At 39.0% G+C, this 26,913-nt stretch overlaps 1 protein-coding gene across 1 annotated transcript in view; it reads right to left on the reverse strand.

Annotated features, from left to right (window-relative positions):
• Positions 1-26,913, reverse strand: part of grid1 (glutamate ionotropic receptor delta type subunit 1) — a 240,127-nt gene that overhangs the window by 42,996 nt on the left and 170,218 nt on the right. The window contains exons 5-8 of the mRNA XM_022763632.1: positions 17,497-17,550; positions 8,403-8,576; positions 5,453-5,614; positions 4,351-4,470 (exon numbers count right to left, since the gene is read on the reverse strand). Coding sequence (XP_022619353.1) covers positions 4,351-4,470; positions 5,453-5,614; positions 8,403-8,576; positions 17,497-17,550 — 510 coding nt within the window. The remainder of the gene's footprint in view (positions 1-4,350; positions 4,471-5,452; positions 5,615-8,402; positions 8,577-17,496; positions 17,551-26,913) is intronic.

Here is a 26,913-nt window from a genome sequence, read left to right on the forward strand (position 1 = left end):
GTTCAGGATTGTTTTTATGATGGATTGGAGCACATGAGAGAGAACAAATTAAGGGATGTGAAGAAATATTAGCCACTTTTCATCCAATTATTTGAGACTCTCAAGAGGATTTCCTTTTTGCCAGTGTGGAAGCAGGAACAACCCTAAGTGGGTACTGACGGTTAATGCTTTCCTTTTCAAGCGGACTCTTGTGAGAAAAGGTAATTTGCACACATTTACAGTTCAACATATTACAGTATTACCATGTTACAAAATGATAATGTTGCTGAGACGTAGTTATATGTGGAAAAATCACTTGACCAGCCATATTGTGTTCTACACTGCTAAATTGGACATGGTAAAGGAGCTTAGAGTAATTTGTTTATTTTATTGATGTTGATTGTCGACCGTAAAAACAGGTGTCTGGCACTGCTTACAGCGGATTGTGAAATAATTAAATATAAAAATCTAATTATCACTTTAGAGATGGATAATTATTTAATGACAGAAATTATAAAAATAATTAGTGGAAATGTATAAATGTTTTATTATGGTGCAAAATACAGTAATGATAATGTTGCTCTCTTGTTTGCTGTTTTTGTTTGTGAAATGCACGTTTCTGGCTCATGGTGCTGTTATTAATCTTCCTGTGGGTGAAAATCCAAGTAAGTAGGGGAGGATTCAAAACACTATAGGAGCCAGAAAGTGAGTTTCAAAAAGCTAGACTTCTCAGTGCCTGGCAAATTAATCATTAGATCAACAGCCCTATCAACCCCCTGCAGATCTATTGTTGGCAAGAGGGAAGCGCCCTTTAGAGCCATTTCCACTTTGTGAGCCAGTGAGAAACAGGGTTAAGGAATAGGATGAATACATCAGCTATCAACAACTGCAGTTTTCTAGACACAACATGCAATGTGACACACACGAAGATGTCAACTGTCAGAGGCTGAAGAGGTGATGATGGCCAGTAAGAAAGCTTGGTTCCTATCACCCGACACTAGTGACAAGAGTCGAGTCGATTGTGACCAAGTGTCAGGACACTTGGTTCTGTTCTAGCACCAGACAACAAAATGTGAGCCTGCTCTGGTCGATACATGGCTACAATGTTAGAAACCAGAATTGGATGGATGTACTTTATCTATTCTGGAGTGTTACTCTTTCAACCTGGCAAAGCTGTTCTCTAAATCTCCAAGATTTAGGCCGCTGATGAGACAGCCATTTTGACTGCCTGGAAGGAAATGGAAAGATGCATGTAATGAGCAACAGAAATCCCAGACGTAAATTTAAAACATTGTACTGACAGGGCATGGTAGCTGACTGAGTCACCACCACAGTAAAGAAAAATCCTTTCACTTTTAAATCTGAGGCTGTTTTTCACTTTTTCTATTTCTAAGGCCAATGGCACAGTCACATGTCTCAGGCAGCCATGCCATACATTTTTTCCAGCACAGGTAAGGCTGTTTAGAAATGCCATCCATGGCATGTGAGTGTTAATGTATACTGTATATTATACTTTTATGAAAAATGTGCTTTGTGACCAGAAAATTGAATGAGGAGAATTTTGGAGCTGCCCTTTCAGAGGCTGTTCACAATAACAAGCAGCCATACAGTAGTAGGGTAATATTTTTTTGCTATAAAATAGTAAAGATGTGAATTTGAATAATAAAATAATGCCAACGCTGTTACTCTGGACATGTTTAGAGATAACTACTGCAGGATGCATGCAAGAGCAAATGCAAGGAGGAACAATTACATTGAAATGAATTGACTTTTCTCTATGAAGAGCTTCGCGTAAGCTGGAAGTCATTAGCAATATCTGCTTAGAGACGAACTGACACATCAATAAGAGCAAACTGGGAAACCAAAACAACAACAACAGCATCGATCACTCTGCAGCATTGCTGGCTGGTGGAGAAAACTCACAGTAGCGATCCAGGAAATAGTATTTCAGTCTTCATTACAGTTTCTAACCAGAAAGACGCCTCATCTAAGAGCCATCAGGCTGGGGAGAAAATGGACCGAATGCAGATAAACGATGATGGAGAGGGAGGAAACCAGGGCTGAAAAATGAGGAGAAAGGGTTAGGGAAGAGAAGAAGTTAGCAGAGAGAGGAGGATGCAGTGGATGGGTGATGAGATGAGAGGTAAAGATAAAAGAGAGGGGAGAAAAGGGACAAAATGAGGATGCCTCTAAATGGGTGGATGTGGGTCGGGGGGTGGAGCAGGACATGCAATCCCAGTTCGACTCCACTCAAAAAGAAACATGACATTACAGTACATTGCAGAGGAAACCATGTAATGGTGTGGCATTTCTTGATGGTACACACCAGCTTTACACAACACAGAGAATGGAAAACGCTGAATACATATATATACAATCCATTATAGGGAAACACACTGGAAAGGTACATGAGTTTATGTGTTTTCCCCCGGTAAATAGTTCTGCCAAGTATTGGGCAGACACGCAGATAGACATGCCAGGTAATGAACAACAACACTGAATGCATTTGGCATCCCATTATCTGGCCTTGCTGTCCCCTTTTGCCTCTAATGATTTTGAGATACAAGCGCCCACATGTTAGTGTGCTCCCTGGCCTCTGTTCTCTGTTTGCCTGGCTGCCTTCTCTTAATGTCTCAGGTCCAAAACAGTGTGTACAATACAGGTTTGTGTGTGAATGCACTTTGGGTCGCCTCTGTTTATGTGAATCCTCCTTTGTATAAATGCCAGACTGTTGGACATGAATGTGTATGTATGTCCCTGTGTGTGTGTGTGTGTGTGTGTGTGTGTGTGTGTGTGTGTGTGTGTGTGTGTGTGTGTGTGTGTGTGTGTGTAAACACATGGCACTGTGTGCAGTGGGTCTACTCCTAGCTAATGCTAATGGCCACATTATGATGAATTGGCTTCATGATTTCAGTTAGACTGAGTGGTGATTAAATCTTCATTACTGCTTCTGGTCAGTCCTGCTCTACATAGATTGCCAAGAAACTCAATTTCTCTTCATTTTGCAAGAAGTCCCTGACTGAATCAGGACATCCACAGCGACAAACAAATTACGGCTCCGAGAAGAGTGCACAAATAATGCTCTCCATCCTTCACTTCAGCTCTATGACACTCAAAAGGTTTCTCATCCGAGTGCTAACGGTCAGCTCAGATATCCTACTCATTATTAGTAAAATATGAAAATGCCTGAGTGCAGCACTTGGGCATGGATAACTCTCCTTGTTTGTGTGTACAGTTAGTAGTAAGAAGCACACATCTAATTTGTTTTAACTCAACTTGAGATGACACCTCACAAGCCAAGATGGGTGATGTTGTGAGATGGAAGATTGAAGGAGAGGGATCGGGTTAATTCAGGAGCTCCAGTAGAGGGCACCCTCATACCTGACACCTCACTGTCAAATGTTAAACCCTGTGACCACAGGTCTCAGAATGGACCTGATTTTCTATTCTACCACTAAGGTAATTGCCTGACATCCAAAAGAAACAAAAAATAGCGGGGCTTTGGATCCTGAGGATTAAGGCTGAGAACCAGAGCTCTATATAAAAAACAACAAGACAGTAAAAACAATTGACAGTTCAAAGCCTTCTGTACAGTCAGTACTTGTTCATATCAGTCACTCCACTGGATATCCAGGGTTTCTAGTAGAGGTGGAACTCAATTTTGTTCCTCCCTGGTAGCCCACACCTGTTATGTAATGCATCTACCTAACAGGTGTGGGAAACCTACTATTATATAGGAACAAAAACCTGCAGGACACTAATTCTCAAGGACTGGAAGTTGGTATCTAAACTTAAGAAGTTTACAGGGGGTCCTTGAGATAATGAGAAACAGTTTAATTTCACTTTTTTCTCCCCTCACACAGTACGTGGTCACATCGAGACAATGTCTAAGAAAGAAGAAAAGCCACTTTCATCAGCGGTTTCACAGTACCTGCTGTTCCCTTCATGAACTTCATGCAAATACGTTGACGAACAAAAAGCTTATAAAACTGACTTCTATACAAATGCTGTAATTGAGTGGTCTGTGGTCTAATGCATACAGTATATTACTGGGACACAGCGCAGTTGCTTTGTGAAATGAGAAAGTTGGGGCACCCTGCTGTGGAATGCATTACACTAACAAATAGCAGCTACATTGTTATTTCTGACATTCTGAAATGAGAAAAAACAAAACCCACTATTACTGAATCTCCCACTGGGACATAAAACAAAGTATTTGCACATAATTTATAATTTTAACGTTATCTGTTTATTTATATGCCACACTGTAAAATTTGGCCTAAAACCTCAAAACATGTTAGCAAATGTCCCATGAGGTGTGTCCTGAAGAGACAAACAAACAAAATGCAAAAAAGAATACTCTGGACTCACCCGTTTCACATCTTTCCCAAACGTCTCACTGTAGCTGGTTCCAAGAACCTCAAACTGAACATGAGAGTTAGAACCTTCAGCACGAAAGTCCATCAGTCCTGTGAGTCCACTGATCCGTCCCTACAGCAACAACAAGCAGACAGTATTTACTGTATGTTCCTATTTACTCTCTGTTTCTAATCTTTAGGTGTTGCAAAGGCAAAGGAAAGCCTGCAGGCATTAATTAGTACATAACAACCCCTCTGCACATTACATTTTTCATTACAATTTAATACAATTAAGTGTTTGCATCGATTTATCTGGATTGTGACATTTTACAGTACATAATCATCAACGGAAGTTTTCAAGTTAATACCATATGATTTATGCAAATCATCCCTTAAATGTACCATTTAAAGAATGATTTATGTGTGCCATGTCATTCAACCAGGCTTGTAGGTAAAGTACAAAAAGAAGTTAAATAATTTAAGATAAATGTTGTTTTGTTGCTGAGACCTTTTATGAAAAATTCTGGTGCATTTTGAAAAGAAGTATGAACTGTAACAGGAATCAGATCGATTTAGGTTCATTTACAGTTCAGTCTGAATGGCACCAACACAACAATGTGATGAGAGAACCTTTGTTCCAGCATGTCCCAGCTGAGATTAAACCAGTGTGACTGTCTACAACAATGAAAAAATCCATTATCAGACTGAAATGGTTGAAATCAAGGCTACTGTCTAGTATTTGTGGCCTTATTCCAATATGAAAACAGAGAGCTAGACAAGAACAAAGATAAAAGCCCAGAATCCGCTACAAATCCATCCTGAGGCCAAACCTGGAGATCACATTCAATAATCAGATTCCTTGAGGGTGTTTTAAAAGTAAATGAATTTGAACATGAGGAGTCTCCAGCAGGGATCATAGTTCAATAGACTTTTCTAAGTCGTGCTTTCACTTTATAAACCACCGTTATACTTATGCCTCTCATAAAACTGTGCATTTTTTTGTAGTTAACTATCATCATCAATGATAGAAGATTCATCATTTCTCACAGAATAGCAAATACAGGGTTGCAGCTTTGCTAAGCAAGAAAAAAAATGGTAACTTCAAATTCAAGTACCTTTTGGATGGTGTCCAGCATGGACCAGCCTCCATTCCATGGCTTGGTGGACTTCCTCATGCAGTTGAGGCTGGCCATACTGTGCCACTTCCTGTCCTCCAGTTTCCTGTAGAAGGCGTTGGCCAGCATCAAAACACTGTCATACAGGTAGAGGTTGGATACCTGTTGGGGAAAGAGGCAGAACATTTGAATAAATGTATTCTTGGATTTGGTTGGTAGTTTGTGTTATGCACCACAGAACACTACACTGTTGAATACAACAAGGAAAACAAACATATATCACACTGCTCCATGGTGAACCTGTATGAATGAAGCAGTGACACAAAAGCAGTTGTCTTTCAGTTTGGTTTCAGCCTGTGATGGTGGAAAATAAATCTCAGCAGGGAATAAAAAGCTTGTCTCCTTACTTGGAGAGAGAGGATGGAGAGCATGGGGACAAATGGTGAGCAGTTTGTCCTTTTGTCTGACACTGTCACAGCTGCCTTTGGTGGCGAGACCAGATTTTTTTTTCATTACAACACAGAAGAAAGACACATTAACATAACCAGCAACTCTGCTCTGACTGTCCATATGTTTACACTTAAGGAAAACTGGGGTTGATGTGCTAAACAATCATGGGAGTGCACTGATAATATGTGAGATGATATGTACGATACAACACTGACAGTACTGTGGTGTGATGTAAAATCAACAGAGGGAAAAAAAAATATTGCTGCTTCTGCTGTCCTTCTAATGAACTTCAGAGCTGCCATCAGCTCAACTGTCTCCCTCCAACTGCAGTGCATCCTGTCAGGAATCATGTCCACAGCCTCCTGTCTTAGTGTGACAGTGGATTTGATAGGTCTTCTAGGTCAAGTCAAGTCAAATCCTTCCACAGCAGAAGATGCATGGAAGCAATACGAGCTGCCACTCCAGGCATTCAGTTCATGACACGTTTGGACTTCAATCCAAGCCTCTCAGCGGTAAGACATCACATAGTTCACCAGCCTCGAGGTCACTTACTCAGAAGCTATGTTGAGGTAATTTCTGGGGTCAAACCACAGCTCTGTGCGTGTGTGTGAGAGGGATTAGTAGAGGAAAGCACTGAGACCTCAGTGTTTAACTATTCTGATGAATGCTTTAACTGCCATTACCCGATATTTAACCCTCTTTCACGTGAATTATTGAGGACTGTGGGTGCACACACCACATGGTTTTGCCATCTGTCCGGAGTATGGATAAAAAGGAATGAACATTTCAATAGAGCCACAGAGAGCACAGCTATTTCATTCCAGATGGATTAAGCAAAAGAAAAGTCTAAGAGGTGTTAGGAGGTGCTTTTTAACTCTCAATAGAAAGTAATAAGTGGTAGGGTGAGTGAGGTTACAACAAAGACCCAAAGAAGTGAATGACATTGTGTTAGACAGATAACAAAGCTGTGATGGTGCAGAAGGGCAAATCTTCTTTATTGACCCTCATTGTCATCGTAAATTTACCTTAGGCTGGGTTCCTGGTTGACAAATCCTTAATACAAATCATAGATAGCATAATCTGTTTTAGAGCATACAGTGCTTTCCACTTTTGAAGCCTTTGGTAAACTTGTGGTACGTCAGTAATATTATAATATTAATAAATAATTCATAAATATATTGTTTTTGTTACATTTTGGATCTATTCACAGTTTTAAGCAGTTTTGAACAAGCTTTTATTTACTTTAAAACATTTTTTCCTCTGTTCTGCCATTTATTCCCCAGTCACACTGAGCTGCAGTCATTTATATTCATGGACGTGCATGTCCCTCATAATTACCTTATCTAGGGAGTTTAATCCATATTCAGTTGCATACATTATCAGCTAATATTTGTATTCATGTGGCGCTCAGCCGATACTTGTCTATAGTGTCCTTTACCGTGGCTGCATACATACTGTATGCTGTAAGGTGTGTGTGTGATCAAGCAGGAAACATGCTCATGACCCCTTTTAGCACTTGTACTTCATACAAAACGAACCTGGACACCATCTTGCAACAATGGATCACACCATTTGCATCCCATGAGTAGTAGTCATTACTACATTATTACATGAGTACTTAGTTCTCAAGGGTCGGAGCACACCCATCTTCACACTCGGCCACAGAACCACCTCTGTGGTAGTTCCTGCCACAGTAGGTGTCTCCAGGAACACATTTTGCCATGAAGACACACACACACACACACACACACACACACACACACACACACACACACACACACACACACACACACACACACACACACACAACACCACACACACACACACACACACAGAAAAGACCACACTATGCTTGTTTTATAGTTCTGTCACTCTCGTTGATAGCGAGTATTCCTCCTGTTGGCTGCTGGAGAAAGTGGATGAAACATGCTGGTTGTTTCTAAAACACAAACTCGCTGTCCCATAAATACTCGCAGCAAAAGGGATAGAAAACAAGACAGAAAAAACACAGCCTTGCCACTAGTCAAACATTCAATACATCCTCATCCATCATACTGCTTCCATGTTGTGCATTTACCCTCCTTAAAGCTCAGAATCTCCACCAAAAGCAGCTTAGTCTGGTTTCGCTTGGGACATTTTGATTCTTTTTCCTGTTTCCGGAGAAACTCTCACCTTCAAACAGACTACAGCAACTCATTTGTGCCAATGAGGAAACAACGTACCTTCTACAGCCACCTTTCAAGCATACAGCAGGTGACTGTTTGGTGGAGGTGGTGGCGGAGTACCACTTCAAAGTGTGAAATCATTTGAATTACAAATCAAATATGGCACAGAAAGTTGAAACTGAATGTATACATTTTTTCCTGTCTGTATGCGAGTATGTTGCATTACTGTCTGCCACAATATAAAAAGTTTCCTAATTCACCAATGATGGACAAACAAGATCTGAGGGATAATACTTCAGCAGCTTCCAGCTAGTAAATCTTTAAACAGTTTTTACCTCCAGGGACTGCAGATAGCCTTCCTGTGGGTCACAGAGCAGAGAGGAGATGCGATGATTGTTCCTCATGCAGCGAACGTTGGTGTCCCTCCATAATGGGAAGATCTGACGAATGATGGTCATCCGCCCCAGAGAGCTATGGACCAGCTCCATGATGTCTGCATCACTCACCTCCTGAAGATAAAGATGACAGGAAGAGTTTAGTTTAAAGACTAGTGGCACTTTGCACTTTTTTTTTTTTTTTAAATCAGACTGGGACTTTTGTGCCGTGAGGAATTTGCAGTTTTTGAAAAGCAGTTTTCTGAGTGGAAATTTGGATAAGAAACCTCTGAGGGGTCTGCGCTGCCTGTACCTGGTTCTGTAGCAATTAAAATATCAGATGACACATTGAGCGGCTATAGAGCAATCAGCTCCAAGAGACAGTGTGGTAAAAAGGGGGATAATTCCAACAAGCACAATGGGGACAACTGATAGAGGCTGGGGTTGAAAATGACACTTTAACACCCAGTCTTATTTTTCTGTTGACGTTTGTTGGACATGAACCCAGTGAACATTAACAGTGATCATTCAAAGCTTAATTCACACATCATTTATCTCCCAGCATTATCTTATATTATCTAATAAATAATAAATAAATAATTTTTAGACCGAAAGACACAAACATTCTTAATAAATTGTTAATTTCATATGTGGAATTTTAAGCTACAATTTACTTCTAGGAAATTTGCACATTATGTTATTCACATTAGATAAATCAACAAACATTTCAGGTATATCCTTCACAATAATAGTGCTGGTGACCCTTGGCCCTCTTGAGTGGGGCGATGCATGCGCAGACAGTCAGTGGAGACCTACATAAGGGTCGGATCAATATTCATGAGACAGTGATCTGCCTGCTGGTCTCCAGAGCAGGATGATGGTCAATGCTGAGGCAGACAGTGAGTCTCTTGGGAAACACTGGGTTCATATACTATCTGACAATAAAGCTGTGAGGTTACTGTCGGGTCAGAACTTAAGCAGCTCTGGGTTGATATAATCCTTCACCACACATGCCTGAATCCGTGCTCTCTATCTGTTTTCCTAATCAGACATTCTGATCTTTCCCTTTGGCATCGACCTCTGTGATGTTACTGCTGGTCTCTGTCCTCCCTCAGTGTTAATACTGAATCTCCTGGCTTCTGTCTTCTCTTTCCATTCATCCTGATGTGGATTTAAATCTCTTATTATGTTGCCATCATTCTTTCTTAGTCTTTCTTTGTATGTTTACCTTATTTCAGTTGACAGTCAATATTGCTTTGTTCACAACATTTTTTCAAAACCTTCTCTCATCCACATATCTCATGTCATATATATATTTTTTTTATTTTCTGTGCAAAACCACTTTATTGTGAGCAAACTCAATTGAAAACACAGATTCTTTCTTCAAGAATCAGTATTCACAGATCTTTCATCTTTGCACAGTGTGAGTAAAACACTCCTCAGGTGATTCTAGCTCATCTAGTTTTATCCTCTGACTCTTTTTCGGACTCTTCACAGTTAGTCGGGTGGAAAGTATGAATATTTATGAGTTGCCATGACACATTAATCAGATGAATTATGCTGCACGGTTCACTGAGCCGAACTCTCACGTCCAAGCTAATAACTTCCAGTGCCACCCAGTCCAAGTGTTCTGTCACCATCATGGGTGACATTTGTGTCATAAACTGACCCAGCATTGCCACTGACCAATGGCACATGGCTGATGAAATGCGTGCCTTTTAAGTTCTGTCGCAGGAGAAAGTACAGACCATTAAGTCACAATTTGGACGGCACTATGATATATTTCACTTGTAAAATAGATACGCAAAAATGATCATTAGCGTGTACCATTAGCACATAAAGAGAATAGAGAATAGATACATCAAGGCCTGTGACTGCAATGTTTTTAAAAGCACTAGAATCACTAGAGAAACATGATTAATCTAAATGGTGTACTGTATGTGGTTATGATAGCTTTAAGTCACAAAACAATATTATTACTGACAAAAGTATATAACTGCTTTTAGAATCTGCAGTTATCCCACAGTCAGTTCGGCTGTTAAGCTCCTTGGTGGTAACCCACTCAAATATCTGAAAAAGTGAATACAGCATGGCCATGTTTCAATGACAGCCGAAGCTCCAAAATACATTAATCAAATCAAGTTCAGCTGACAGATAGGCTAAATTATCCTCTTTGTGCTGTTCCGTCAATGTTATTAATCTTTCACTAGAAATAAATAAAAAATTTACCCACAATCATGACAGCGATTTAATTAGAAGTAAGGTTTTTGAAGCTGCAGGCAACTAAATTGAGAAGTAAGGCGAGGCAGGGAGGAAGAACAGAGCACTGTGCGTATGACATTAATTTGAGTTGTTCTTGCCTATAAACATGCTGTATACATGTCTTTTTGTAATGCAGTTCCAGTGCATTGTTTAGAAAATTTTAATTAGGTTGGCAGAACATAGCCTCAAGATCACTTTATTTTCCAGATATCTGATGACAAGACCAAATAACTGGTGCCCTGTTGTCCTTTTGTAATGGAAAAAATATATATCAAACATCAAATAACACAGGGCACAAGCCTTTTCTGATTTGTGAGACTCTGAGTGATATATCTTAGGTGTACTTTTCAGTACATCAACCCTTATATTCAATTGAGACTTTCCTCTTCCACATCAAACAATAGACATGATAACTCTCTGAGAAATTATGCAGAACTGAAGGGTTGCGCAGTTAAATCACTGCAATGTTCTATTCAGGCAGTTCTGTTGTGTTGAAAATTGATCATTAAGTGCTGCGGCTAGAATCTGCATATGATGAAGAGAGGAGAGAGAAAGATGATATATTTACTTGTTTTTCACAGAGTGAGGACAAATGTAATACATCATTCATATGAAAAACCATATATTACAGTGAGAGACAATGCTGCCATATTGTCTATAAAAAAATATATAGTACAGCCATTGTCCATGTCAGTATTTAGCACATTCAACACATACATTAAAATTGTCTCATCTTGCGTTAAAATTCACATACTAATAGCTGCAGTAGTAAAACAATACTATGTGTTAAATTGGACTAAGATAATACATTTTATGACAATGGTCAATATACAGTAGAGGAAAAATATTGTGGATAACAGTTCTTGTTGCTTCAGGTTACTGTGCACTTGCAGACTTGTATTAACAGTCACCTCTTAGTCAGTTTTTTGGTGATTGTTTAAGCCTCAGATTGGTATGTTATACTAATGATGATTAAACTTGGGCTTTATTAATGCTCTAAAACGCCGCCAGAAAAGACTGATTACTAAACTCATGACTGCTGATTTTGTGGCACTCTTACTTCCCCATGAATTAAATATCCAATGGTGGGTGCATCACTGTGAACTGTGGCACACCATAAATATATGGCTCTTAAATTTATTGAACCAGGCTGAAAAAGCAGTCACTAGTGCAAAACGTGAGTCACGTACCCATGGGTGGGACCATGTCATTTTTGAGAGCAGCTGTGTAAGTTGGAGAGGGATGAACACATTTCAGTTGTCTTGTCTGTTTGCAATGATGTGAGGTTATGTTGGGAAAAAGCCAACAACTTCAGTAGCATGTAGTCAATTCAGTTAATCATATCTATGAATGTTTTCATGCACATAACAACATAGCAACACTCTGGCCACTCACAGTTCATGATTGCGTGAAGGGCAAGGGCTTTAAATGAAACTGAAACAAAGGAAGGACCATTTGCAACAAGATGTGGTCTGAGCAGCCGGAAATGCGATGTAATTTCATGCTAAATTTCACTACACCACATGATCTAAATCAACATCTCCTCAGCTGAGCCATTTTAACCATTGTGGTGCACGTTGGTTTATTTTGAGGCAGAAATTCATCAAACCAGCAGAAAACAGGGACTTGAAGTGTGAGGAGAGAAGCATTATGACTGTGTTATCACTTAAGATAAGATTGACTAAAAAAAAGTTTGCATTCATTTACAAGTACAGTGCGCCTGTGTAAGCTATCCTATTACATCCTCATAACATAGTCTAATGAGACCAATTTAGAGCATACCAAGTAATGCAGGGACAGGCCCAACTGTACAAATACATGTGTTGTTGTTGAGGGTTTTATTGCTATGATGGGACCTAAATTTCAGCCTGGAGGTGCAGTTGGTCTATTTAATGAAACATGCGGTGTGTAATTTGAATTGTCCACTTAATAACCTTAATGATTTTAAATGACTGTAACTGTAACTGCTGTAACATTTAGATAAGGTGGTTGGTGAAGGGAGACGCCTGTCTGGACTCCTTTAGATTTATGACCATGACAACGGATGTCTCCGGTGGTCACCATTTGTGGGTTAGTACATCATTTTTTGACATATGAATTGGGTTTCTGGGTGGATACTCATCGCCGTTAATGGTACAAAGGAAAGGACCATAACAGCAAATCCAATGTTTTGATAAATGCAATGTTATACACTACTTTGAATAAGCAATAAGCTAAATGAAAAATGTCTTTATCTCGTAAATGGCCACTTCAGTAATCCACCTTCCCGTCCCGCAGGCTGCTGCGGTGGAGATTGCGTCAGTAGAATAGGGTTTCCATCTCAGTTGCTTGTTGGGCAGTTACCCAGGACATCAGTCATATCATGACTGTCCTCGTCAACTCTGTCTGTCACAGCAGGCACAGCCGCCTAATCCATCAAACATTCTGAGGTGTCACCGTCCCGTCTTCGAAGGGGAAAAAAACAACAACAAATCCTCCCTGGATGTGCAATCCATCTCAGTCCACTAGACAGTGTCAGATGCAGACAACCTTCTGTGTGCCAGCAGCTGCAGCACCCTGGTTTAGTGGGTGGTTTAGGGAGACGCACGCCTGCCTGTCATCCCAGCGCCCTTCTACTCACATCAAGTCCTGCTGTACTTCTTACACTCCAGTTTCAAAGCTTTTCTCTGTTTTCCTAAAGATTATTTTGGTCATTTGAGTGTTGAATAAGTTTCATACCCTTAGGGCTCATGAACTGTGTGCCACTCAAACCCACTCCTCTGGTTTTAAAATGCATTAGTGTCAGTCTCAAACTAATGTTGGAAGTCTCTGAGCAGAACACAAGATAAACACATCTGAGGTGTGATGTATTCCAGGCAAACTCCAAATATTCACTCCAGCTTTAAGACTTTGGCTTAGTTCGGTTCTCGCAGCAGTAAATTAGTTGTTAAATTTGTCTGATTTCCGAAACTTGGACCAGTGTTTACATTTAAAGACAGATCAAAGCTTGTTGAAGAAAGGAGATGATAAAATCAAATTAAGGAATTGCTAATGGCACTGGAGAGCCAAATCGGAGATTCCACAGGCCTTTCTGGCAGCAGGGCGGTTGCTACCATGCCATGACCATTGTTTGACCTCTTGGACTAGATATAGACAGATGGAATACTTTCTGAGATAGGATTAAATCAGATGACCAGTTCCATATATCACTGTGAGATAGACACAATCAAAGAAGGAACTGCCATATGTGCCTATGCACACTCACAGCCACCCTAACACACTATCCTCTAGATATCTTGAAGCCCCCCTTCTTCTCACTGCCACTCTTGTCTTCTCTTCTATGTAGGTGGCATCTCTATCCAAACGTGATTCCAGCTGCATTCCAGTAGAGGCCACATATCAGGTTATTCACCTGCTGCAAATGTTTAAGTATGAAGTCACCGCCTGCGTTTTCTGTAATTTACTTTCACTTCCTCTCTAGTTGCTCTATCTAATACTCTCTCACCCTCTTTAAGTTAGTTTGTGCATTACAGACACTCTGGACTAATAAACCAGAGAAACTGTTGTTAGTTTGAATGTGCTGACTCCGAGATTATATTGATGGTCGAATAATTAACAGGGTTTACTTTTACATTTCCTCATTTGGCAGACGCTTTTATCCAAAGCAACTTACAAGTGAGGGACATAACTAAAGTTTCAGGTTCTGCCTGAAAATTCAGATTGAAGCCATATTTCCCCAAAGTGAGTTAAATTTTCCCTAGACTGAAAATGTTTGCAAGTGAAGAGAAGTTATGTTGGGAGAAAATTTTAGAGTGTTTCAAACTTTTTTTTCTTACTACAAAGGCACTTAACCTATTTGACCTATCTGTGGCTGTGGAGGGAGTATTGGAAAGTGACATCACTTGAGTCATTTTAGCTCATGCTTGGATTTATACATTTATAACAGAAAGCCTGCATTGCGAATTAGGAGTGACATGTTTGAAAAACATGGCATATACCAGTCAGGGAGGGTTTATAGACAAATGCTATTGACTTGCATTAATGGAAAAATGTTGTGTTTTTGATCTATACTAGTGACTAAAGGTCGGGACATCTCAGTCTGTGCTGCTTCAATTTCATCCATTCTTTTTAATCAGTCTCTTGCATCCATAAGTGATCCACAGCCTTTAAGCTACTGTACTGATAATTTTCAAGTTACTGCATGAAGCAAGTGTAATGTTCACAACAGCCCTGAATAAAAATAGTTTCCAGGACCCAGCATCTGTTTCATTCCTTCTTGTCTACCTGTGAGTCCCTTACACATTATTGTTTTTCGACTTGTGATGATACTTGCTCATCATCATCATCCATCTCACTCTGTGTTCGTATCACATCTCTACCTTGACAACTACATTCATCGAGCCACATGTTGCCACTGGTGGCAGATTACCATAACCACTTGTTGTGAGACTTGAATGAAATGTGAGACCTGGCTTTCACTGTGAGGAATGTGAAGGGCTGGCAGGTGCCTGGGGAGCTGACGGGGTGGGCTGACGACAGCGAGCCGACGACAGCGAGCCTCAACATCACACAGGTAAATGAATGTCACAACTCAGTCATGAACAGGCAGCCGAATGAGAGCAACTGCCCGCAGGCATACTACATATCTACAAATCAAAGAATCTCATTCTGATAATCACTGTGTTTATCTGTCCACTCATGTGTTTGAATTAATAAAAATCTTTAAAAAAAAAAACTCATTAAGACTCTTTATGCTATCAGCCATGTTAAGAGCGTCTTAGAAATCAAATCACAGGCTAATGAAAACAAAGTAGCTTTGCACCTTCCTTTAAATCTTGTTTCCCTTTAGAGCAAGAATTGTAGATAAATCATTTGCAGTTAGATACATGTCTGGATTCAATTTAAATGGGCTCTCTTGTTGTGCTCTGGGAAAATTAGGATTTAAGAAGATGGTGGATGAGTTACATGCTCTGAAGTTTCACGCTATTTTCTTGTGTACATGAGAAGAACCCTGAAGACCAATATGTGAGAAAAATAGGTCGGCATGAGTAGTAATTGAATTTTCTTGTTAGCCTTTTCAACATGTCTGTGTTATTCTCATTTGAAGGTGATTGTCAGTTTCATGGGCAGTTTATCTTGGGTGATGAAATCAAAGGCTGAGATAGAGTGAGAGGGGGGAAAAAAGGATAAACAAAAATTACTGTGAGAGAGAAAATCTCTTCAGTCTTTACAAAGACAGAGAGAGGGCAAGGGCAAGGGAGAGGGAGCGGGAGAGAGAGAGAGAGATAGAGAAAGAGAGGAAAATGAAAATTATATATTGACAGAGGGACAGAGAAATGAGAATGGGGATATATTTCATAGCTCACAGATACAAACAGTCACACTTTTCTCTTTAAATGTGAACCAGGGTGAGATAACTCTACAGTGAGCCACAAAAGTGCCACAGAAATGAACATGTCATTAATTCATCCTGTCTTAGTGTCTGATGCAATTACAGCTAATGTCTTGGTTCAGGTCTGTGGTAACAGTTTGTATGTGAATACTGCTTCAAATTAAGAATTATTGTCTCCATCTTATTATGTTGTCTCAGACTACAAATGCCTTTTTGGAGACGCATCGATGAAATAATATGACTTAAGCTGGCAGACAGAAAAAGTTTCAAAGAACCCAAGGTCTCATTAGCTGTGGTAAATCAATACTTCAGTCATGTGTATGCTGAATTCAATGGTGAAAACGAATTCAAAAACACAAGGCCGTCATTTAAAAAAAAATAAAACTCATTATGGTCTAAAATGAGGTAATTTAGGCTGCCAGATAACAGAAGGTTTTCAACACATTGAGCCTCATTAACTTTTGTAAATCAATATTTAAACTACTGACATATACTGAAATGCTGCACAGTGAATTCCTAACTACAGTATAAATGACAACTATTAAATATTTGTTGGTTAAAGTCTAATATGTATTGTGGCCCATGTGCTTTTTCAACTTCTGTATCAAGAGTTAATTTTCCACAGCAGCAAATTCTGTTGTCCCCCCAGTCCCACAGTATCTTTATATTTCTATGATAGTTGCCTAAACAACATGGCTATCTGAGGAACATACACAAATTAATCATGCTCTGTGTACTATGGATCAATATGTGTCATGTTTTGGATGTTGAGCACAAGTTCAGATGTTCTTATAAGTGAGGAGGTGATATTTCATTAAAGTACATGGACATTGATGTATGTGTGTGTGTTAGAGAGAAAGCTCCTATTAAGTACGGTAATGTTAATATTCAAGGGAAATCAGCTGGGAGCAACCTTTTATCTAATGTCTTTCATCAACTGCTTTTAGCATTGGGCCAATCCCATGACTCCCCTTTATCTCCAAATCACTTTGAATCAATGGAAATGCAGCGCTGAGGCACTAAAGCTAAAGACACAGTCTACTGTTCTGTATTCACAAAGTGTACCTGAATTTTGTGCTGTTACAGCCACTTTAGAAGTCCATTTAGGTCAATGTCAGACACACAGAGCATTTGTACGGGGGGGGGGGACGACACACTAACATGAACACTTAAAGGCAGGGCAATTATACAATATCAAATAAAGGACCAGTCCCCTAGGCAGCCAAGATAAAATAAAAACAAATGATGTGCTGCTAAACAAATTGAATATGAAAGTGTACAGACTGACAGCCTTATAGGTTTTCACGTGTCTGTGCGTGCTTTGGCAGCATAAGACACTCTGTGTTGACAGAAGCAAACTAACAATGAAGTCTAAATTCACTCAGGTGCAAAGTGCTTAAGTGTGTTTGTGTTTGACCTCACCTCATTGGCATAGACCCAGTGACTGTCCTTGGATGCCAGGTTGGTTTCCACAGCCTGAAGTGATGAACAAAAAGAGAAAGAAAGAGGAGGGACAATTTAGACCATTTTAAGAACCTTGTGTGTAATTCACTGTGAGCTTACAATAGTACGTGCCAGTCCTCAGGTATCTCTGCAGCTTCATTTATAAATCTAGACATCCTAGATCACAGAGAGGGTGGTCCGATGGGTCCAGGAGAAAAAACATAATGGAATGGCCTGGAGCATACAGCCTTTATAAATAATGCAATGTTGAGCACATCTTCTACATGCAAGGTGAAAAGTTTTACATTGGATGTGAGAATGAAGCCTGGAGTACATATTACCCCCCACTGATATGGGACTTCATTAGCCATACTAATTTCACCTCACCTTATAAAATACATTTTGATAGTGACATAGAAAGTGTGAGCTCACAAAAATAGGTGCTAGTGTTGGATAAATCTGTGACCTATAGTGAGTTGAGTGAGTTAGTGAGTTAAGACTATTTAAAACTGGCCAACAGTTTCTGCTATTGCAGCTATCTAAATTAAATTAAGTCACCAACTTTAGTATTTGTTTTGGAACTACACTTTTTCACTGAGGACAGCTCTGCAGTGAGAGTGCACAGCTTTTTGACAAAGCATGACTGTGTCTAGATTTTTACAACATGGTCACATTTGAAGAGGTAGAACACACATATTCGTTGCTTTGTGAACATTTCGGTTTCAGTCGCACCGCTACATGTAATCTGTCTTCTTATCCTGCTGCTCTGCTGTTACAGTGATGCTTTCCCTGTCTGAAGTCTTTATCAGGGAAATGCATAAACCGAGTTACACCAGGTTCCAAAAAAAAAAGAAAAAAAAAAAAAAAGAAAGAGAAAATAAAGTTTCTGTACGTCGATTAGAGAAACCAGGGTTCTTTGATGTTTAGGAAATTGGGTTAGGGCAGAATCTGGTTGCTGAAGTGTAGATAAATTCACTAAATTACCAAAACCCTCTCAGTGCAGGTGAAAATAACCACTCTTGGAATTACCGTAAACTGTCCATTTAATTATTGAGTTCCTCCACCTGTCACACGACTGCACACATTTGACATCTGTCATGCTTAGCGTCTCTGCTGCAAATTGCTGTCATTAGAATCCCTTTCACACACAGCAATGAAGACTGATATGCATACAACAACAGCATAGAACTGATAGAACCCTGCCTCATTTTTACTCAACAACAGCATGCTCATCAATAACAGCCTGTGCAGAGCAAAGCACCAAAAACTAATCGATAGTCTAACCTTGGAAGAGTCATGATTTGATTTTAATGCTCCTCTCATTTCCAGATTGTTCATATCAAATTGCACGAGGACCATACCAGTGCAAGAGCAATATTCACCTCCATGGTTGCAATGCCACATGCCTTCAACAACTGCTCTGAAATTCAAATGGATAGAACAACATTCTCAACGGATGCTGTGAAAACCAGACAGATGCTATACTTAGTGAGTACAGATTAATGTGAATAAAGATGCATGTCATGTCATGGGGATTACCCTCACCAAATAAAATGAATCAGTTTAAAATCAATTGTTTTGTTTTTGACAACATTTATTGTAGTGATCATTTTGGTTACTAGTGAAACCATTCTGCTGAATTGAATCATATTTTGATTGAAAGGGTCCAGATCAGTGTACAAAAGAAAAACATTTGAAAATTCTCACTATTTCAAATGTATGTAATCTAGGCATTTATCGTACTGCAAGCGACTTTCAAATGTGTCAAAGGTACAGAAGAAAGAAAATATTTCACTACTTTGTTGCACAACCTTCAGGCACAACATAACACTGGAGGGCCTGTTGTATTGTATGTGTGTGTATATATATATATATATATACGTGTGTGTGTGTCAGTCTGTGTGTGCATTTGTTTGCAGGTGTGGAACAAAGCAAGATTTACAATGAAGGCTCTGGTGCCAAAGGTAAAGCTGTAGGGACCACTTTAGGAAAAAGGTGAACAAAAAGAAAGAGTAGAAACAGATAGATGAAAGTGAACTGTAGGTTCCTCTGTGTGTGGGTCCATGTGAGGATTTAGTTTGGATTTTTTTTGTGGAAATAAACACTGAACAGCAATATTTTAGTAAAATGACTTCATAAATGTATAGATATGGAAGCATTATTTTCTTAGTGTTTTACTATTTCAGTTAGTTTCCATATCGCCGTGTAAACATCCATTTCTTTCCACATGGATAATAACATTAGCACTTGAACCATACCTAATTTAAGACAACAGGACTGTTTGCTTTGACAAGAGAAATAACTTGACACATTCTTTCATCAGTAGAACGCGGCCTGTGAAGCTGTGACCTCACATGCACAACGATTCACTGTAAACCTCTTGAGTTAAAAGCAAATTATCACTGGGGGTTTCTGTAATCTGTACGATAGGAAGTTATCAACAGAATCCTTCATGTGTGAATAATCCATTAATTCAAATTATGATAATGTGTCTCTGTTCCCAAATAAAATCTGACAATGAGAACTATTGTCTGCTTGAAGATCAATCTCGACATTCAAAAGAGATGACAGCTCCTTGAACTGCATTCATTGTTCCAGACAAAATCTGTCAGGAAAAACAAAGCCAAGTACTGTAGTGTGGGTTAGTTAATATGAACCAGCTGGGATGCAATGTTTTGTTGAAGCCTTGGGCACAACAGAAACCACCACTTGAGAGGTTCAGCTTCAGTTCACAGCACATCTGAAACACTGACAACTGTAGACACTCTAGAGATTAAGTCCTGCTAAACTAAATGCTGTTTGTGAGCCACTGTTTGAATGTGACAAACACATAATTGCTGACATAAGTGTCTGAGAGTTGCTGTGGCAGACTGAAAGCTCTGCTGAATTCAAAGGTGATCAGTGTGAGGTCACTTGTTGTCAATCATCTTTGCCATTTTCTTCAGTATCAATCTAAGACGGAAAAGATAAGAACGACTACTGTTTTGAACTTCAAGAGAATTTGATATATACTATATATAACAGAACACTATACTGAGATGTAACATTCACAACTTGTTTTGTTTCACCTCCATTTATAAGTGGCCCCTAGGTCAGACAGTTCTCCATTCAGTGGAAAATAGAAAAACTCATTGAAAAGACGCTGGATCCTGAGAGCTCAGAAATCACTAAACCTATTGTGCTTACAGTGCTTAAGGAAGTTGCTCTTTAGGATTCAAAACTTTCAGCTCTTAAGTACAAAAGCCCCTCGTGTCTCAGTACAATTCCTACATTATTTTACCTAATCAGCCCTTTCCTGATCGCACGTAGTCCTATTGCAGTCGAACTAAGCAAGGGTTTTCTGCTTTGCTTCAAATTTATCACACCAAAGCCCAAAAATCCATTTGAGACCTTAAATGTTATCGACATTCAGGCAGAGTAATTTCGCCTTTGTGTGTTTTCTTTCTTTCCATTCATTACAAGAGATGATGTAACAGTGAAACTCTGGAGAGAAATGTGGTTTTGGAGAAGGAGGCATAGACAAGAGTCTGGAGTGACATCTGAGGAATATTCTATACTATTGATACAGCCACAGCCTGGCGACGGTAAGATCTCTAATCAGAGAGGCAAAGTACCCCAGGCATGTTCTTATACAGTAGCAATGCCACAAAGGCAGCCAGAAAAACGCCAACTCCAATTTAAAACCGTGACAGCAGAAAAGGGATTGAGAAGAATTGTGGTTAGAAGGATGGGAAAATAGGTGGGGGGAGGTTTGGGCAAGACTCAGACGCCTGAGGAAGAATCTCATGAATGTGAGCAGATGAGAGAGCTCAGTGTAATAAACTCATTCAATACAATTATCTGTTACACTACAAAATCATCTTTTAAATATTGGAAAGCCAATTTGGCTTATACACTCACTTTATTAGGTACACTTAACTAACAACAAATGCAATCTATTACAACAATCTTGCAATACAACCTTAGTTGTAATGTTCATTTTTTGGTAAAACTGTTTTAGACAGGTGTTGATTCAACTTAATGGTGGCTGTAGTTTGTGCTATTGTGTAACTGTATTAGGTTATACTGATAGGTATTTTGTCCACCCTATTTATACCACTAAGGGTAATGAGGGTATCCTAAAGGCCAGAATCATCCCTCTGTGTAACACAATACAGCTGAACATACTCAACAGTATTCATGCACTACATAGAGGCATATACTATCTGCATGTATGCACAGTATGAATGCATGCATGTCCCGGATAGATAGCTATGTAGACTCTATTTAGACTTCAGTCATAAATCAGGCATAAAATGATGATTGATATTGATTCTACAGGATGTTCACCATGAAGCACAAGTGGACGGCATGAAAACAACATGCATTAACATGTTGTTTCTTTCACCCACTCTATCTTAAATAAGTAGCATCGTTGCAGGTTTACAGAAACACTGCAGAGTAACGGTTTGCTGCTCTCATCAAAGCAAAGATAATGAAAACATTTTTTATGATTTAATTAATTGTGTTTGCAGTAATCAGAAACTAATCGAGAGCTTTAATTCCATCAAATGTGCCATCTATTACATTAACCTGCAGCTCTTCTTCTTATTAAAAAGCCATTGTAAAATTACTTTAAGAGCTTGATTAATCAGTGAGTGAATAAAACAGCAGTAAGACCAAAAGTTAAGCCAAGCTGTACTTGAATTGCTAATTACAATTATCGTTTGTGAAAATTAGCTGTTTGCCACTAATATGTGCAGTCAATGCAGTATCTTTACATCACAACTCCACCTGCAGGAAGTCTAGCATCAAAAAAAAAAAAAAAAAAAAAAAAAGGAGAGAGAAAAAAAAAAAATGCCTTGCTTATGGTGGACATTGTTTGTGCGATGATCACAGTTTAGATAATGACCTAAATTCAATCTGCCTTCAAAACAAGCATCTGTAGTATCACCATGTGGAAAGAATAAGCACCTCCTAACAGCTGGAAAAAAATAAATACAGTTATTTGTTCACTCAGTCTGTTTGCTGAATGATAGCTACTTAGAATTTCATCCCCTTAAAATCAACAATATGCAAGATTTGCTCATTAAAAATGTATCACTTATTGCAGTCATCATGTATCTATGTATATGAATGACAGAATCTTTACTTATCTCACTACTCATCTATCTAAATCTCTATAGGGGTGCAAATATGAAATATGATCTTTCCAATCACAAACCTGCTAGAGGACATATGTACACAATATTGCCACACAAAAAGAAATGTCAGATTATTGTGTATAAAACTTCCTGTAATCTTTACATTGCAGTGTTCTTTGTGTAATTAAATATACCAGTGGCAATTCAAACATCTCAACTCAGTACTTATCAACAGGGGCACTCAACAAGACAGAAGTGTTTCTAATTCTAACTGGGCCCAACTCCTCCACGTACCTGAGGCCATGTGCTGCTTTATTTGAAACAGCATTATTGAAAATATAGAAGGACGACACTGACTCTGGAACTGAGATAAACGATGTTCATGAGCATTGGAACTGAAACTGAAATGTCTCATTGTTTGTGTGGCCGAAAACAATTTTCTGGTTCAGCATATAAAATAGCAATTGTGGAAATAATTGATTTATTTTAGTCAAACATTAAGAATAGTTGAAAAAAAAATCAAAAAATCAAAACCTTTGTGGCTGAATGAAATTAGTTTTGAATCACAGTGTATCATATCATTACTTAGTTCATCCCTTTCATTTTAGGGTAATCTGACTGTAGATTGGGTATCGTCTGATAGGGAAAGACAAACACTCCTAACATTTATCTGTCTTTCCATTTATCCATCATACATAGTATAGTGAGTAAATTCATGCACTGATTCTCGTTATCGTCTCTGAAATTCTCTCAGAAGGCAGTCATGGCTTTTTTAATTTTTACCCTCATCTCTCCCTCTCACAATCTCTGCTCCCTCTCTTACTCTTGCTTAGTGTGCATGTTCAATGACAATAGATTTGTCCCTATTTGAGCCAATACACCATAGTTTTAAGGTCAGGCCTGGGTGCATAGCAACCAAAGGCTCCTGTTGGATTGAAGTATATAGGTGCCTTTCAGAGTCTCAGTGCTTGGATCTAATTTGAAGACAGCGGACAATGAAAAGGTTTTGGTAGCTGTCACACTTTCTGTGTTCTTTCGGTGTAAAGATCTCACAAAAAAAAAAGCCAGGAAGGAATAATGAGGCCTGTCATAAAAGATTCACAATAGTCCCTCTGAACCCAGATTTACCACCGTTGCTGTGGAAACGCACCTTAAAACCACTTAATCTGCTCCATCAGCAACAGCATGGAATACAAAGGTGCCCTCAGTATACCTTAAGACTGGTACAGACATACAAGTGGGTATACCTTTAACACAGGTGCACATGTAAATATTCAATTTTAGTCCATCCATGTAAGGGTAAAAGCCTGGAGTCATAACTATCAACTCACTATCAATTAATGCTCGATGCTCAAAAGATAAAGCAACTGATGAAACTGAAAGAAATGTCAGTTTGGATACTGATCTGCAGTTCTTAGTGATAATCCAACACCTGAACAAATCTCTTCTGACCTCCCACTGTTAGTATTCAAGACCAGGTGGCCCTCCCAAGAAGATGGCACACGTGTGATGAATTAAAAGCAAATCAGGACTCCCATCTGCCATGGTACTAAGGCTGCTAGCTTCTCTCTGTATGTTATTGGCTTCCCACAGGCTTGCTATAGCTATGAGTGGAATAGCTGATGTTCCCACCAGGAGAATCAACAGTTGGCACATTAACCTCGTTATATGAACTAAAATTAGGGGAACCTTAAAATTGTGCTTGTGGTATATTTCATCAACCATGTTCTTACAGAGATTATTGCATCACAATAGTAGCATCTATAACATCTGCTCCGTCACTATCTTTGCGCTAGGTAGGCTGCAAACACAAATTTGTTCATGAAAGATGAAAACACCAGTAATGTGCTACAGTCCTGGATTATACAGCGTTTACCTAATCATTGAACTGATGTTTGTATGGACAAATTACTCTTTATAAAAGCCAAATTGGTTGTCACATGAATTAAGAAAAAGGGGTATTCTCAAACATTGGTTTAAACACAAACATTTCTTTTCTGTAAAAACAACAACATTTCTGTACTGCTGGAAGCTCAAAATATGTATTGGCTATTCTTGAACCGTCCCCCTGCTGTGGTCCCTCTGTGGACTTGCATGTGTTGTGAGCCTTAATGTTGTGAGGGGGATTTCTAACAGTCACTAACCGGATTAAGCCTAGGTGTGACATTTTATGAATACCACAGAAGGCTGAAGAACCTCCTGAGTGCAGGCATTCAGTAAAGTCATAAGAAACTTCAGGGCGAGCGTTTTGAAGCAGTTGTTGCTATGTACAGTGCAATGGACATGGTCTTAGCATGGATTCAAACCATCACACCACAAGTTCTTTGAGACAGTCTTATAAAGAGGCGAAATTAACAAATGTACTTAAGCTGCATCCTGTTATTTTCCTCTGATGCCATTAATAATTTCATCTTGGAAACAATTCTATGAAATATTTATATTAGTCAAAGCTTTACCTTCTTTGCCTACATATCATTAGCCTACTTGTGATTGCTATTATTTCTCAAAGAGTTTTTACTTCTTGTGTATAATGCAGTCAACATAATTCCTCCAACAATCAAAATACAAGTCTGTAACACAACAGAAGCATCAAATCTTACTTTAAAAAAAAAAAAACACTTGTCATGCTCTTGTCACACTATGCCTTAAACACTATGATTAGTGCCAAACAGCCACACTGACTGATTGATTAGGGTTTAGTCCATCGTTAAACTCTGCTATGTATAGGAATCCCAAGCCCCGGCTGGCATACAGAACTCCAAAATATTGAAAATAATAATCACAAATTTTTTAGCCTGGACAAAATAATTATATAGTCTAAAAAGAAAGCACTTCAGTAAGTGTGTGACATTGTGAGCAAGCCTTGCTTTGAACGAAATTCAAACTTAGTTAGCATTTTAACAAGACACCAAAACACACTTCTTGAACAATATATCTTAGCAGAAGATGAATTACTTTGCATTTCTGCAGGGTGCCCTTGGGGAAGCACTGAGCTTAAACTAAAACCCTGCACCTGGGGGAAATTTATGTTGTGGATCTTTGATGATATTTGCAATTGAGTTTTTATTGCACAGCTGATTGATGTAATAACCCAGGATAATTACCATGGAAGAAACTGATTACCTCACCAAAAGTTATTTAGTACATCTGTGACTACAGTTACAACACAAGGACACACAGATATATAGCCAATGTACTGTAAAAAGTAAGACACTGTTTTCAGTTGCATAAATCCAACACAAATGTATGTTGGATATAAAAAAAAAGATCTTTTAACTTCACACAGAACATTTATGATCCATAACACAAAGCAACTGTACGCTGCGTGTGGACTGCTTTTTTGGCAACATGCAGATGTGACTCCAATCTATCCAACCCCCCCCCCCTTTTTTTTTGTTCCACAGGACTGAAGCAGACTGAAGAGATATACACCAGTGGTCGAGAGAACAAACTTGCAGACCTGGGAGTTGCAACAGTCACTACAGTCAGTCAACTAAAAATGTATAATTCATTGGGCTAGATCCAAGCAAAGACAATAGATAAGCAAAAGAATGATATTTTAATGCAAATGAATAATGCATGCCACCATTACCCAACATTTGTCGAGTCATTTCAGGTGAGCAAAATACAATAATTGTTTTCCATAAAAGCACTTTGCACCATTCAAAGGCCATTACCTTAGAATAATGAATCACATAACTTTCCTTTCACATTGGAGTCCACACCCGAAAAACACTTCTTAAGAGAGAAGTAAGTGAATTTTATTTGGAAAGATATAAATAATTAAGCTGTCCCTTTAGTCAATGTTGCATTCAGGGCAGGATACGTGGCTCCTCACAAAAAAAGGAGCACAAACAAATCTCTCCTCTTTTATTCTAATTTCTAAAACCGTTTTGTGTGCAGGGTCTTGAGTAAATAGAAGCGAGTGACACTTTCATCTGTTTTGTTCCACATAAAAGCTGACTAGCTTCCAAGCTTGCTCCGTTTTGTGTAGCCAGAAATAAACCAGTTTGATTATGTGCTAAGACACAGGTCCTTGCACAAGGGTCCTTGTGGAGCATTACAGTACAGTTATATAGCCCTCTCATTAAAGACCACCATAATTGCTACAAAGCAATGTCCTTACATGACATCCATGGCTGCCAAAGCCTCTCAGTCCTCTCATGTGCTGTGGACTTGTTTCTCACTCTTGCCTCTAAGGAAGCACTTGCCTACGAGGTAAGAACACCGAGAAACGTATTCACAGACGACGAAAGACACACACTGTTGTAAT

This window comes from Seriola dumerili, unplaced genomic scaffold (assembly GCF_002260705.1).
Source record: "Seriola dumerili isolate Sdu_G_001 unplaced genomic scaffold, Sdu_1.0 BDQW01000478.1, whole genome shotgun sequence".
NCBI lineage: Eukaryota > Metazoa > Chordata > Actinopteri > Carangiformes > Carangidae > Seriola > Seriola dumerili.